Source organism: Lolium perenne, chromosome 6 (assembly GCF_019359855.2).
Source record: "Lolium perenne isolate Kyuss_39 chromosome 6, Kyuss_2.0, whole genome shotgun sequence".
Lineage (NCBI taxonomy): Eukaryota > Viridiplantae > Streptophyta > Magnoliopsida > Poales > Poaceae > Lolium > Lolium perenne.
The window spans coordinates 85,964,782-85,979,098 of record NC_067249.2 but is presented as its reverse complement, the minus strand read 5'-3'; the positions used below and the strand labels follow the sequence as shown (position 1 = coordinate 85,979,098).

Here is a 14,317-nt window from a genome sequence, read left to right as displayed (position 1 = left end):
TTGATTATTGATGGAGATTACTATATCTTCGTGATGAATACGGTGTAGATCGTATATTTACCTAGGGAATATCATGCGTGAGTTCATGATGATTTCGAGAATATCTGGAGCCCGATGGCCCCTCCGAGCCTTTATATAGGAGCCTAGGTCTCAGGTACGGTGAACGGGTCGGTTACATGGTAGGGGCGAACCCTAGGATTTCTATCCTTGAGCTTGTCCTTGATCCGTCCGCCAGGAATGTGGGTCTTTAAAGCTCTGCAACCACCAATTCGTCTTGAGTTTCGTGGTCCTTAGCATGTCATCAGGTGGACCTCTAGCTGCATCGCACAAGGTATACTAACCGCATGTATCCGATAGGTCTTGCGATTCAAACCATAAATGATTATTATTCATACCCCCTTTGAGTTTGTAGGGAATGTGAGAAAAAAATCCATGTGTAGACAATGCCCTTTCGCTCCTTTACATGGCCATTACATGTCCAACGAGTTCGATATTCACAAGTACCTAGAGATGCATGGATACAATTTCCAGCCTTATACATATATGTGGGATGCCAATACTTTGACATTCGAACCTGTTGTGAGTATTTTTTTTTACAGGTATGCACAGTGCTTGTCAAACTATTTTTATTTATTGTCGGTAGTGAGGTGTTTGTAGTGACTTCATCAATCTTAAGACTCATCGGAACATTTCCTTAGACTCAGTTTCTCGGAGATGGGCCATGGGCAGCCCGGCCCGAAAAACTCGGGCCTAGGCCTGAAAATGTTGGCCCGATGGTCGGGCCGGGCCGGGCCTGGGTAGCCCGAAAATCGCATTTAACACTACGGCCGGGCCCGCGGCCCGACGGGCTTCATGGGTATTTGGTCGGGCCGGGCCGAGGAAAGCCCGACGGCCAAAAATCAGGCCCGGCCCGGCCTGACAGATGGCTAGGTATACTCATAGGGGTAGGATATGCATCTGCGTATACCGTATACCGTATACATGTTTCGCAAAAAAAAAAAAATGCTACTTAGAAAGCTGGCTCACGGGCTGTATGGGCCTGAGCAGTTAGCCCGCAATTATACGAAGAGCCCAGATATCTAGGGTTTCCTTCTCTACGCCGCTGCACAAGTATAAACCAGGAAAACCCTCGTCCATTCTTCCCCACCGCCGCCTCGTCCCCTCTAAGCTAAAGCGCCGCCGCGCGTCGACGAAAGAATCACCAATGGCGCCGCCGTCGAAGATGGCTCTGGGTATCAAGCGCGCGTCGCGGTCGAACACCTACCACCGCCGCGGGCTGTGGGCCATCAAGGCCAAGAACGGCGGCGCCTTCCCCAAGGCCGAGAAGCCAGCTGCCGTTGCCGAGCCCAAGTTCTACCCCGCCGACGACGTCAAGCCACGCACTGTCAGCACCCGCAAGCCCAAACCCACCAAGCTCAGGTCCGTCCCTTCCCTGCCACGCCTCACGATTGGCCTCTGCATCTCCCGATCCCGCGCGGAGTTTTGAAGCGAGGACGATTTCGTTGTTGCAGGTCGACCATCACACCTGGTACGGTGCTGATCGTGCTCGCGGGGAGGAGGTACATGGGGAAACGCGTGGTGTTCCTCAAGCAGCTCAAGTCCGGCCTGCTGCTCGTCACCGGTAAACTTCGCTGCTTCAGTAGATCTACTGGTCGATCTGTGGTTGCTGATTGTGAATAAAACTGTAGTCTGAATATATTTATTTGTGGATGGTTGCATTGTGGAATCCGTGGAAGTTCACTGTCTGTTTAGTGGTCTACCTAAATCCGCTGGCACATATGTTGGATTGAAGAATAATTGTACAGTTTTGTCTGCTACATAGATTGTGTGAGTTCCTTGTGTGCCTAGTAAAGTGATTTTGGAATGTGAGCATGATTCACTGTGTCAAAAGTGTGGTGTTCAACATTATTAAAAATGCCCTTGGAACTTAAATCTTTCCTAATTATATGGTGGACATTAGGGCTGTAAAATTGCTTGAATCTCTTCTGTAGCTGACATGTTCCTATCACTATCAGAGGACTTGACTAGGATTGAGGATTCATTTCTTGTAATTTGAGTTGCAACAACAATTTGTTGGCCGTTCAGTTGATTTGTAATGTAAACCAATTCATGTTCTATGGTGGGATGCTTAGTCATCAACAAGTGAACATCAGTTCCAGTGCAAGTTGCAATCAACAATCACTGCCAGTTTATATTCATCTTATTTTCTAATTTCAAATGTTACTGTTCTCTCTAGGACCCTTCAAGGTCAACGGAGTGCCAATCCGCCGCGTGAACCAGTCTTACGTCATTGCCACATCCACAAAGGTGGACATCTCTAAGGTTAACGTGCAGAAGTTCGATGACAAGTACTTCGCTAGGGAGAAGAAGACTAGGGTGAAGAAGACTGAGGGAGAGCTATTCGAGACAGACAAGGAGGTATACATCCCTGCACATTCATTCTCTGTTGCATATCCTTGTATCATCAATCTTGTTCCAATAGTTACCTTGCCTCTTCTCTGTTAACCTGCAGGCAACAAAGAACCTGCCTGACTTCAAGAAGGATGACCAGAAAGCCATCGACGCTGAGTTGATCAAGGCTATCGAGGCCGTCCCTGACCTTAAGAACTACCTTAGTGCCCGGTTCTCCCTCAGGGATGGTGACAAGCCGCATGAGATGTCCTTCTAAGTTAGTTGGTACAAGTTTCAAGTTCTGCGGTTCTCTTTTTTGTCTAGCGTGTTGTTCTGTACTCCTGAATTTTGAGCGCTTGGTTAGTGAACCATTGATTTCTACTGAGGTCTGCCTGTCAAATATTATGAGAAGATTACGACAAGTACTATGCTTTTCGGTGGTTCATTGCAGCATTTCCTGCGTGTGGTGTGGTTCAATTTGGTTCAATGTTTGGTCGTCTGGCTGTGCAAAAAGCCAATGGTTTGGGTCAGGTGAACAGTACATTGTGGTCACATTGGTAGCACTGTGTGTTCTTCATTGTGAACATTTAATGGTGATTGCTTATTTTTTCGCAATGAAACATGGACCTCCAGTGGCAGTTACTGGCGAAACTACCGGTGCACAATCTATATAACTGCCTGCCAGTATTTTTCAGGAAGCACAATTTATCTGTGGGCTTCACCAGTGGAGGCGATGGCTTTCTAATTGTTTACTGGACTTACAATTGCTCCAACTCACCGCTACATATCCTTATATTATCGATCTTGCTCCAATAGTTACCTTGCCTTTTCACCGCTACATATCCTTGTATTATCGATCTTGCTCCAATAGTTACCTTACCTCTTCTCTGCTATGCTGGATTTTGTAATTGTTTACTGGACTTACAATTGCTACTCCCTCCATTCCACATACACAATTGCAAGATCCGTGTTTACATTCTCGAGAATTTACAGAATCAAGTTTAAAATACAGAAAGAGAAACTAAAATGAGAAATTGCTATGTAAAAAATGGCATTATGTGTTTCTGTCTTTATGTGACACTACTCATGTTTGATCTTTTTTTTTTTCTTTGATGGTATTTCGAATTTGGTTATGCAAGTTATAGGAAATGTAAACACACATTTTATGAACACCCACAAAAAAATTTCTGGATTTGTTAACACTTACAATTTAAATTTTGAAGAGTGGTATCATGGTATCAAATAAGATGAGGTATCACTAGATATGCACTCGGGGGAGGGTTAGCACCGTGACTTGCCCTTTGTCTATACTATAACAAATTCTACTACAATCAGTTTTGCCTGGCTCCGATGAGGGAGAGGCAATAAGGGCGGCACGCCTTCGGCTCGCTCTAGTGCTTGTAGTCTCTGCTAGGTGATCCAACGACCTACTAATAATTTTTATTAGGTTTAGAGCTCTTTGTACCGTTGTTGATGATTATTAATAGATCCGTGAACTTTTTTTTTTTGCTAAAAAGGGAGAATATCATAATGCATCATAATGTCAAACTCACCATAATAGTTAGCTGGTTTAGCCTTATTACTTGAACATCTTTTGGCGCTTTGTGGTTCATGTTTAACATGGCACAAGAGTACACGACATACAACTTTCATTGCAATATTTTTCCCCACATTCTATACAATAGCAGTACAATATCCTCAAAGAACAAGAAGAGAAGTACAAATGGAGATACATTATGCATCCATCTATGTGTATGAAGCTATATGCATACGTTTATTGCAGACCAAGGATAGTCTAGCTAGTAATAAGAAGGGGTTGATGCCTTTCCACCTAGCTAAGTTCGAATGTTCTCACTAGCAATTTTGGTGATGTTGCGTCGTTCTTCCTAATTAAACACCATGTCTCTCCCCATCGGCCATTATTTTTACATATGTTTATTCGCTTATTCCTAGTCTTGTATAGTTGATCGACGGCGGTAAGTTTGTCATGGATACACCGCGTACGCATCGTATGTGTGATCGATAACATGCATAAGCTAGGTATTTGAGCTGGATGGATCTTAAGGTTACTGGCGGCGGCTCGTGTAGGGCCCGGTGAACTTCCGGCCGCCGGAGCCGGCCTGGCGCTGGAAGTTGAAGTACTTGGCGGCGACGGGCGCGCCGAGGTTGTAGCAGCGGGCGAAGCTGCGGGTGTTGAAGTTGTGGCGCATGGACGGCGGGAACACCGTGCCCCGGCCGAGCTGCCGGAAGAGCACCAGCACCATTCGGTGGATCCCCGTCGCCGGCGCCGGGCTCTCGTAGCACACCACCTCCCGGCCTGCACCCAAGAAATTCAGGTCCAAACTAGTGAGTCCAAACTTAGTCTTGAAAATCAATCGCAAACATACAAAAATAAACCTAGCTAGATGTTGCATTCACACAGGGAGAGGAGTGCAGTGCTCACCGTATGTGTCGTCTGTTGATGCCGGGATATCGGTCACCATCCTATACATGCATGGAGTATAGACATAAATCGATAGGTCGATACATAAATAGGTAGCATCTGTACATGTGTGCTCATATATGCATATAAATTGGGAATATGGCTTCTTTGTACATGCAATGAACCAATCCTAAAATATGCATATATATATATTACCTGGGGCACGCGTCCGTTGCGTGTCTTACATGCACATATGTTACTGCTAGGTGTGATGCATGCAAGACATCAAGAGCTAGCAATAAGCTACTGATGTAGCTAGTATGGTTCCAAAAATAATAAGCTACTCATCTAGCCAGGGTGCTCTCACCAGTGCAGATATTCCCTCAAGGTCGGATTGCTAGGGTTTGGAGCATCTGGATCCACCATGACCTGCATCATTGCATTCACAAATTACAGTTAACAAATGAAGACAACTCACCCCCAAAAAAACGGAGACAAATCATAATTATCCGGTTAATCAAGCGATGGTCAGGCTTACTAGGGTATATGTCGCGCTAGTATCGTCGCCTCCGATCTCGACCGTCGGCCTGCCCGACACTGCCTGTGAGCGGAACTCCATACCATTGATGATCGGCCTACCGTCATAGAGTACAGTCATATCAACGGTGGTACGGAAAGGGTCCAACACTTCTCCTATCACTCGTCCGGTAACCAAGGAGTCATTTGACATTTCTAATATAATGTGTGTATGTATGATGTGGTTGTGTATGACAACGTAGTATGTATATGCAGTGCTAGTGTATGTGTGTTGATGTCTAGCTTCTGTATAATGGGGTGGTACAAAGATACAAAGATAGGCACCTAGGTGTGGTATTTATAGTAGAAGCTAACTAGCCATGAGAAGAGAAACCGGCCACCATGCATCTCACATGCATATGCAATCCTTGTCACCGTTCCATCTCTGTTCTCGATAGCAATTTTCTCTATAGAAATTTGACTGGTCGTGCATGAAGATTTCAGGCATGTCTTTCTAGCTAGAACGACGTACTTACTAAAGCTACAAATTGATGTGTGTACGGCTGAACCTAGTGTGTGATATTTGCAAGGTTTAAAATAGCGTGCTAAATGAAATAGCGTTGGCCTCCTTCAAACGCTATGGACGCTATATCGTGCTAATTTCGTGCTATATTTCAAATAGCGTTTTGAAAAAATATTAAATATAGTCTAAAAATAAAGGATTTCGCTAAAAAAAAGTTGGATATTTAGTCCAAAAAACGACTGAATCATACATACATAACCACATACAACAAATATATCTCTAATTTTTCAGAAGGCTAACATCAGTATTTCACAAGGCAACAATTCTTTATTAAGAATCATCCGCATTAGCGATATTAAGTTCTAATCTACAAAAGGAGCTAACATATTGTAGTTCATCACCATGAAAAAGTAAAAGCAACTTAGATTGAAAAAATAGCGCGCTAACGCTATGAAGTTTTAGCACGATATATCATGGTATTTCACAAATAGCACCATAGCGAGCAAAATTACTAAAATTTAGCGTAGACCCTCCAAATATGCTATTGCGTGGTATTAGCGGAGAAATAGCGCGCTATTTTAAACCTTGGATATTTGTACCATATGAAGAAACACGTGGAGAACCTCTTTTGAGATCTTGAGGGCTTGGTGATCGCTGGCTTGCTGGTATTAGTTCTCTAGCTTCGAAGGGCCGTGCATTCTTTACTGGCTAGTGGCTAGACAAAGAAAGAGGGCATACCCTCCACACATTGTAGGGTCAGGAATATAATCTCTAGACAAAGTTGGCCTTGCTTTTATGCAAATAGCTTGATTCGCACCCAGAACCTTAAGGTTGTTTCTTTCTCAATATTTAACACAAATTATAATTATATCAAACATATTTTTTGCTCAAGTGCTCATGTAAGGAAATACCGAAAGGTCGAGTTTTGCCCCAAGAGCATATGCTCCCCAGGGAGCATATGCTCCTAGACAGTAAATTCCAACAAAGAGAAAATAGACTTAAAAAATCTGAAATTCTGAATCTTGTTTTTCTTACTATTTTGTCTGTAATGTTTAAATTTTTCATGCCAAATATCAACATGATCTTTCCCCAATAAAAAGAAGAAACTCGGTGATCTAAACAAGCAATAAATTTGACACTCAACTTGTCTTTTTAAACACAAATTACAATATTTGTGTTTTCTCCATAAAATATGCAGTTAATCAAGGAACACAAACATCTACATGTTTTTTTTGACATTCACAACATTATTTTTCGCATGTAGGAGGATGTGAACTTAGGAGCCCAGTTGTTCCGCGAAAGGTCGAGATATTTAATGTGACAAATCTCCAGGACAACATCTTCTTTCAAGTTCCACACGCTGGTTCTAACAAACCATATGCTGAGTGGATGGTTGGAAAACCATATTTAAAGTTCTATACGTCTGGTGAAGGTGAATTTTTTTTAGTGCGAAGAGTGTGTGTGTATCTATGTTTTACCCAAAGTATGGTTCTGGAAAGAAAGAAAAAAGCAGATACTACCTTATTTTTGAAACGGGGAACATATTCCTAGCCCTTGCATCAATTGATACCACCTAGCTCCTACATGAAACAAATGGCATCTTAATTATTAAAAATATTAGGATTGCTCAAAATTGTGAAAAAGCATAATTATGTTTGTAAATCAGGAATTTTATGTACTATCATAGTATTATACTCATTTAGCAACATATTCATATATGACACTACGAATAGTTTCAAAATGCATCAAAACTACGTGGATTGTTGAACATATGGAGTTATATATATTATACTAAGACGCATCCCTACTAATGAGTGGGTTTTGTATGGCGCATAGTGGCCAGAATGAACATAGCTGATTGCCAATCCCTTCTTTTTAATCTGTCAAGGTTGTAATCTCTGGTTACTATTAATTTTAGACGTCATTTTAGCAAAGCTTTTAAAAATCTTACAAGCTTAACCACCACGGCAGACATAGGTAATTGGACTGTCGTATGTACATACTAGTATTATTATATTTTCATCTACAATACTATATTGTTATTTTATTTCTTGCTAACACGCTATTAGAGAAAGATAAGGTTAAAGTTATTTCATATTTTTAAAAAAGAATAACATGAGAAGCAATAGTTGGAACTAGATCTCATATGTAAAAGAAGACAAACTTAAAAGAAAATGCCATTTATTAATATAATAAGCATGTTATTTTTTTTTCGATAAAGGGAATATATTAATATCGAGAGATACCAATTACACCCAGCCTCTGCAACAACGCACCACCCTAATGGCACTACGGATGCACACAACCAAAAAAAGGAAAAGAAAACTAAGAAACAAAAGTCCCGCTACAGTATCACGGACCTAACAACAGCAATACATCCACCACCATGACAACACCTGAATTGCAGACTCTCCAAAAAACGACGCCTCCAAGAAGGGAACAGTGCTCCAACACCGTCGTCGCCCGATCAAAGATCTTAGGTTTTCACCCTGAAGATAGTCCCCACTCTTAAAACAATGCCTCCACCAAGGTCACTGCTAGGCACAACCAGTTAAGGCCAGACCTTGGGTTTTCACCCTGAAAGGTAGGACTCTGCGCTTCACATGTGTTGTCGCCCCACTTTCATACCGCTGTTGTGAAGCCCGGACACCAAGCAAGCCCCTCAACAGCGCGGAGACTTGAACCTCCCTTAGCTAGTCCTCCCCTCCGGCCTTCATGAAATTCTCTTCTTCCGACTTTCATCATGGATCCATAGTCACTTGATGTCAACACAGAAAAAGAGCTTCGCGCCGCTCCCTCCAGAACCAAACGGTCGGAATAAACGCATGGGTGCGCACGACCGAATACCTCCGATCCAGCAAACTCCAGGCAAAGCACTGTTACATTCACCGGCGGAGCCTTCCAGAACTCAACCCTCCGGCCAGATCACGAGTACAGGCCTCCGGTGATGGGATTCGTAGCATAGAAAACAAAAAAATTCCTACCACGAGAATGCAATCCAAGCCAAGATGCAATCTAGAAGACGGTAGCAACGAGGGGATGAACGAGACTAACCCTTGAAGATTTCCAAAGCCTACGAGAGGAGGCTCTCGTTGTTGCAGAAGATGATCACTTGCCGCTTTCAAAAGCGCGTAGAAGATCTTGACGGTGCCACAATCGGGCAGCACCTCCGTACTCGGTCACACGTTCGATGTTGATGAAGACGACATCCTTCTCCCCGTTCCAGCGGGCAGTGGAAGTAGTAGATCCTCCTCGGAATCCCGACAGCACGACGGCGTGGTAGCGGTGGTGGTGGAGAACTCCGGCAGGGCTTCGCCTATGCGCTGCGGGAGTATTATGTGGAGGAGGAGAGGCTAGGGTTTGGGGAGAGGGGGTGGCTAGGGCGCCGGCCATGGGCAGCCCTAGGTGGTGCGGCCAAGAGTGGCTGCCCCTCCCTCTCCTCCTCATTATATAGGTGGAAATCCCTAAGAGTTGTAGTCCAAGTCTTCGAATAAGACCCCAACAACAAAAACTCCCATAGGTGGAAACCTACTCAAGGGGGGAGTCCTACCCAAGGTGGGACTCCCACCTTTCCCTTAGGTGGGGTGGCCGGCCACCTATGGTGGAGTCCACCTGGGACTCCACCCCCTTAGGGTTGGCCAGCCAAGCTTGGTGGAGTCCCTCCGGGACTCCGCCTTCCATAGTGATTTCTTCTGGACTTTTCTAGAACCTTCTAGAACCTGCCATAAATGCACCGGATCATTTCCAAACTTGGAATATGACTTCCTATATATGAATCTTATTCTTCGGACCATTCCGGACCTCCTCGTGATGTCCTGGATCCCATCCGAGACTCCAAACAAAACTTCAAACTCCATTCCATATTCCATATCTACTTGAACGACATCAAACCTTAAGTGTGTCACCCTACGGTTCGCGAACTATGCAGACATGGTTGAGACCTCTCTCTGACCAATAACCAATAGCGGGATCTGGAGATCCATAATGGTTCCCACATATTCAACGATGACTTTAGTGATCGACTGAACCATTTACATACGATACCGATTCCCTTTGTCACACGATATTTTACTTGTCCGAGGTTTGATCATTGCTATCTCTATACCTTGTTCAACCTCGTCTCCTGACAAGTACTCTTTACTCGTACCGTGGTATGTGGTCTCTTATGAACCATTCATATGCTTGCAAGCTAATTAGACGACATTCCACCGAGAGGGCCCAGAGTATATCTATCCGTCATCGGGATGGACAAATCCCACTGTTGATCCATATGCCTCAACTCATACTTTCCGGATACTTAATCCCATCTTTATAACCACCCATTTACGCAGTGGCGTTTGATGTAATCAAAGTACCCTTCCGGTATAAGTGATTTATATGATCTCATGGTCGAAAGGACTAGGTAACTATGTATCGAAAGCTTATAGCAAATAACTTAATGACGTGATCTTATGCTACGCTTAATTGGGTGTGTCCATTACATCATTCACATAATGACATAACCTTGTTATTAATAACATCCAATGTTCATGATCATGAAACCATGATCATCTATTAATCAACAAGCTAGTTATACAAGAGGCTTACTAGGGACTCCTTGTTGTTCACATAACACACATTTATCAATGTTTCAGTTATTACAATTATAGCATGGTATGTAAACATTATCATAAACACAAAGATATATTATAATAACCATTTTATTATTGCCTCTTGGGCATATCTCCAACATCCGGTAGGTCCTCCTCTTCACGCAAGAGAGGCCCTAGGACCGCCGCGTTTATTCAGGCCGGACCCCCACGTCGGCGACCATCCCGGGCTGGCCAACCCAACCCTCCACCGGCGACACCATCGCCGGCTTCCATGCACCTCCATCTCACCGCCGGATGGCGATGATAGATCAAAAATCCACCACCACCAACCGCAGGCCGACCCTCTCCGGCGAAGAAGAGGCCACCTTCTCCGTCAAACCCAAGGCTGCTGCCCCGGGCGCCCTCGTGTCGCGGAAGATGCCCGCGATCGCCTCCACGCACCAACGAGAGGCGGGGGTGGATGGCATGGCGCAGACCGAGGGTCTGGCCGCCGCCCACCACCAACCCCTGCAGGAGTGCTGCGGGAAGCCGACGAGAAGAGGGAGACCGCAGCGCCGCCCATCCCACCCGCGCCGACCGGTCCGCCAGGGGACAGCCGACGGGAGGAGGGCCGCCGCCGCCGTCGCCCATCCCACGCGCGTCTGCTCCGCCAATCATCGAGGAGGTGGGGATCCGGCCGCCGATCTCCACGTGGCGACGAGGAAGGGCCCCCGCCCCCGCCACGCCCCGAGGGACTTTGCCCCGGCGGCGCTACCGGCGGCAGCGGCGGAGGGTTGGGGGCGGAGGGTTAGGGGCGGAGGGTTAGGGTTGGGGGCACGTCACTGCCAATAAGCATGTTATTATAATAAACAAAATGTAATTCTACTATTTTATTTAGTACATACAATATTGTGTTGGGTAGATCAGCTTAATTAGCATTGTTTTTTGAGAGAAGTCCAATTTCCCCCCTAAACTTGTCTCAAAGTTCAGCTTACAACCCTCAACTTTACTTTGGTTCAACTTTTAACCCTGAATTCTAAAAACAGTTCAAAATCACCCCTTGCATTGTATTAAGATGATTTTTCTTGTACCGTGTATGTTGTATGTTGATGAGGTGGCACAATATATAGGAAGAAAACCCGCTAACTGGAGAGAAAAACCGGTTCAAAACATGTCAAAAAAGGGTAGAAGGTCCAATTTCGAACGGTTTATAGAATTCAGGGTTGAAGATTGAACCAAAGTAAAGTTAAGGATTGTAATCTGAACTTTGAGACAAGTTTAGGGGGTAAATTAGACTTCTCTCTTGTTTTTTTATCTCTTCTTAACTTCAAGGTGTGCGCCACTTGTTACTCGAGAGGTAAAAACTAGGCTAGTCCGTTAGTTTATCTAGAGCTCATGAGTAAAAACTGGTCAAAGAGTGAACATATTGTGAAATATTAGTCTACCCATGTCAGTTTGAAGTTGATATTGTGTTTTGATATCTTGTTAGTTACCTAATCGGTACGAAGTTCATTGAAGTTTTTGCGTAAGTTGTTTAAAAGAAGTTCTGCATGCTTTTGAAGCTTTTATACCTCTAATGGAAAACAAAGAGTGACTGCTAATATTTACCCAATTTAACAAATTGTGTTACCCAATAAATGAAATCTGGCACTCGTTTCACTAATTGGAGTAAACGTGAATAATGATTTATAAATAGAGTAATTGATGTGATAATTCACAAACTTTTTTCGACTAATGCTTTTTTTCGAAACTTCTAACGGTATATATTAATATCAAGAAGATAATCATTGCATCCGTTCTTTGCACCAACATAATATTAGGAGCTAGTTAAAACACTAAGGATGCAGGTGGAAAATATAGTTCACTCAAAAATAAAAGAATAGCTGATACTAAAACCACATGGAGCTAGCCGAAGTACGGACTGATCATGGTCACCATATATTTCATTATTTATAGTAACTTGTAGGTGGCTGTATTGTAGAGAACTAGAGACAAGCTTATGATTTGATCTTCTGGACGGCGGGTCGAATTGAGTCGCAGCTCAAGATGGAATATATGTGTGAGGAAGTACATGAGACACGTCGATTTGATTAAGTTATGTGGCAATCGATAGGCTGTGTCACAAGCCATTTGCCAAATGGCCAAACTTGATTCTGTCTCCACCGGATAATGAAGTAGCGACGCTGACAGCGCAAGAGCCAGATTCAGTAAAGCATAGAGGGAGACACATATGCCTTGATCTGTTCAAGGGTAGTTTCTTCACGTGTTGTTGCGTTTCCGCTTCATTTCGTTTTCGACTTTGCTGGTTCCTGCAATCGGATCGTTCGGGATGGCAGCCGCATAGACTCGTCGTGACTCGACTCTGACCGCCGTTATTTTTCTTCTTGCTTCCTTTCTGCTTCATGGGATGAGCGCGCGCGCAGAAACCGACCGTGTGTGTACTTTGGGAACATCGACGCAGCCGTACTTTGACATTTGTGGGCTGTGCTATATGCACATAATTAAGAAAGTTTCATATGTCGTTGTCTTGACTAGGGGTCACATATATATTTGTTTGGTTAGCTTCTTACGAAATGGACATCATAGCCATTCCCAACGTTCGGAAATGTATCCGAGGAAAATGCGCAATCTGCCTATTTTTTTAAAAATAATATGTTCAATTCCACAAACAATACACATTTATGAGGAATAACAAAAATATTATGGCCTCAGCGTCGGTCACACCCACTAGCCCTTGTCGGCGTCGTTGAATCCGACGAGCTGGCCGACTACCAACTGAATCCTATCGGCGTCATTGAAGCCGACCAGACTTGTTGGCTTCGGCGTGACCGACAAGTTTTGATTGTCTTGGGCAAGACCGATGCTGCATGATCAATGCACTACTTACGTGATTAGGAGGACAATCAGTCATTTGCACCCTTAAACCCTCAAGCATTTCCACCACTTCCTCCCATCATTAGTTCCCACCACCTTTTCCCGCAAACAATTCCCGCTATTTCTCGTAACGCTACATTCTCCTTCCACCATTTGCCGCCATTTCTCGGTGTGTCTTTCTATAAAAGCAGACATTGACATGTTTTGATGTACTAGTGCCCATACCCCTCCTCTTCCTCCCGTAAACTCTGAGCCACAATGAGTGTGCTATGCTCAAGCCAAGTCTTTAGGACGACGAAGATGCAGGATGCAAGCTTCACCCCGGGGCTGAGAACGGAGCGGTGTGGGTGCGGAGATCTTGCAAATGTGAAGGACTGGGATAATTTTTCTATAGGTTGGGCATGAAGTTTTCCATGTGTGCCAACTATATATATGATGCACCGGCAAGTTCGTTGTACCCGAGGCCTCAGATATGTTCTAAGCAACATGAGTAGACATATTGTTTATTTTAATATTTTTTAATTAAAGTTCTTATTTAAGTTGAAATTCTCTCTACCCCTCTGCATGTGGTACCATTGGATTTACAAGGAGAAGCCGGAGTGGGCGCTGAAAGAGGTTGAGGACTGGAGGCACCGTGCATGTGACGACTTGTATGCGAAGGAGCGTGGGAGAGATGATGTTGCACGTGCGAAAGCAGAGAGGGAGAAAGCTAAAAAACACCGAGAAGAGCAATGATGTTGGCTTGATGAGTGGGGGAAGAAAATCGAGGAACGTGATACGAAGATGAAGGAGGAGGAACGAGTGCGCAAGGAGCTTCGTGAGGCAGAGATGTTGAGGAACAGAAAAGGAGTTGCTCAGGCAAAGGCAGCGGAAGAACGTGGTGACAAGACTGGAAAATTCCATCTGGACTCAGGACCACTAGATTTCTATGATATTAGTGATGTCTTAATTTGCGTTGCAGTGTAGCGTTGTATCTTTTTTCAGTTTTACTATAGCGGTGTATCTTATAGCCCATGAATT

The 14,317-nt window shown here is 44.2% G+C and overlaps 2 protein-coding genes across 2 annotated transcripts; one reads left to right on the top strand and one right to left on the bottom strand.

The window, feature by feature from the left end:
- Positions 1–1,122: 1,122 nt before the first annotated feature.
- LOC127307883 (large ribosomal subunit protein eL6) lies at positions 1,123–2,836 on the top strand. Its single transcript, XM_051338658.1, has 4 exons — positions 1,123–1,419; positions 1,512–1,621; positions 2,237–2,418; positions 2,513–2,836. The coding sequence occupies exons 1-4, from the start codon at positions 1,205–1,207 to the stop codon at positions 2,666–2,668; spliced, it is 663 nt and encodes a 220-aa protein (XP_051194618.1). The 5' UTR covers positions 1,123–1,204; the 3' UTR covers positions 2,669–2,836.
- Positions 2,837–4,038: 1,202 nt separating this feature from the next.
- On the bottom strand, positions 4,039–5,549 carry LOC127309638 (protein FLOWERING LOCUS T). The gene is made up of 4 exons (XM_051340414.2): positions 5,352–5,549; positions 5,181–5,242; positions 4,835–4,875; positions 4,039–4,708 (listed from the first exon to the last, which is right to left on the bottom strand). The coding sequence occupies exons 1-4, from the start codon at positions 5,541–5,543 to the stop codon at positions 4,458–4,460; spliced, it is 546 nt and encodes a 181-aa protein (XP_051196374.1). The 5' UTR covers positions 5,544–5,549; the 3' UTR covers positions 4,039–4,457.
- Positions 5,550–14,317: the final 8,768 nt, after the last annotated feature.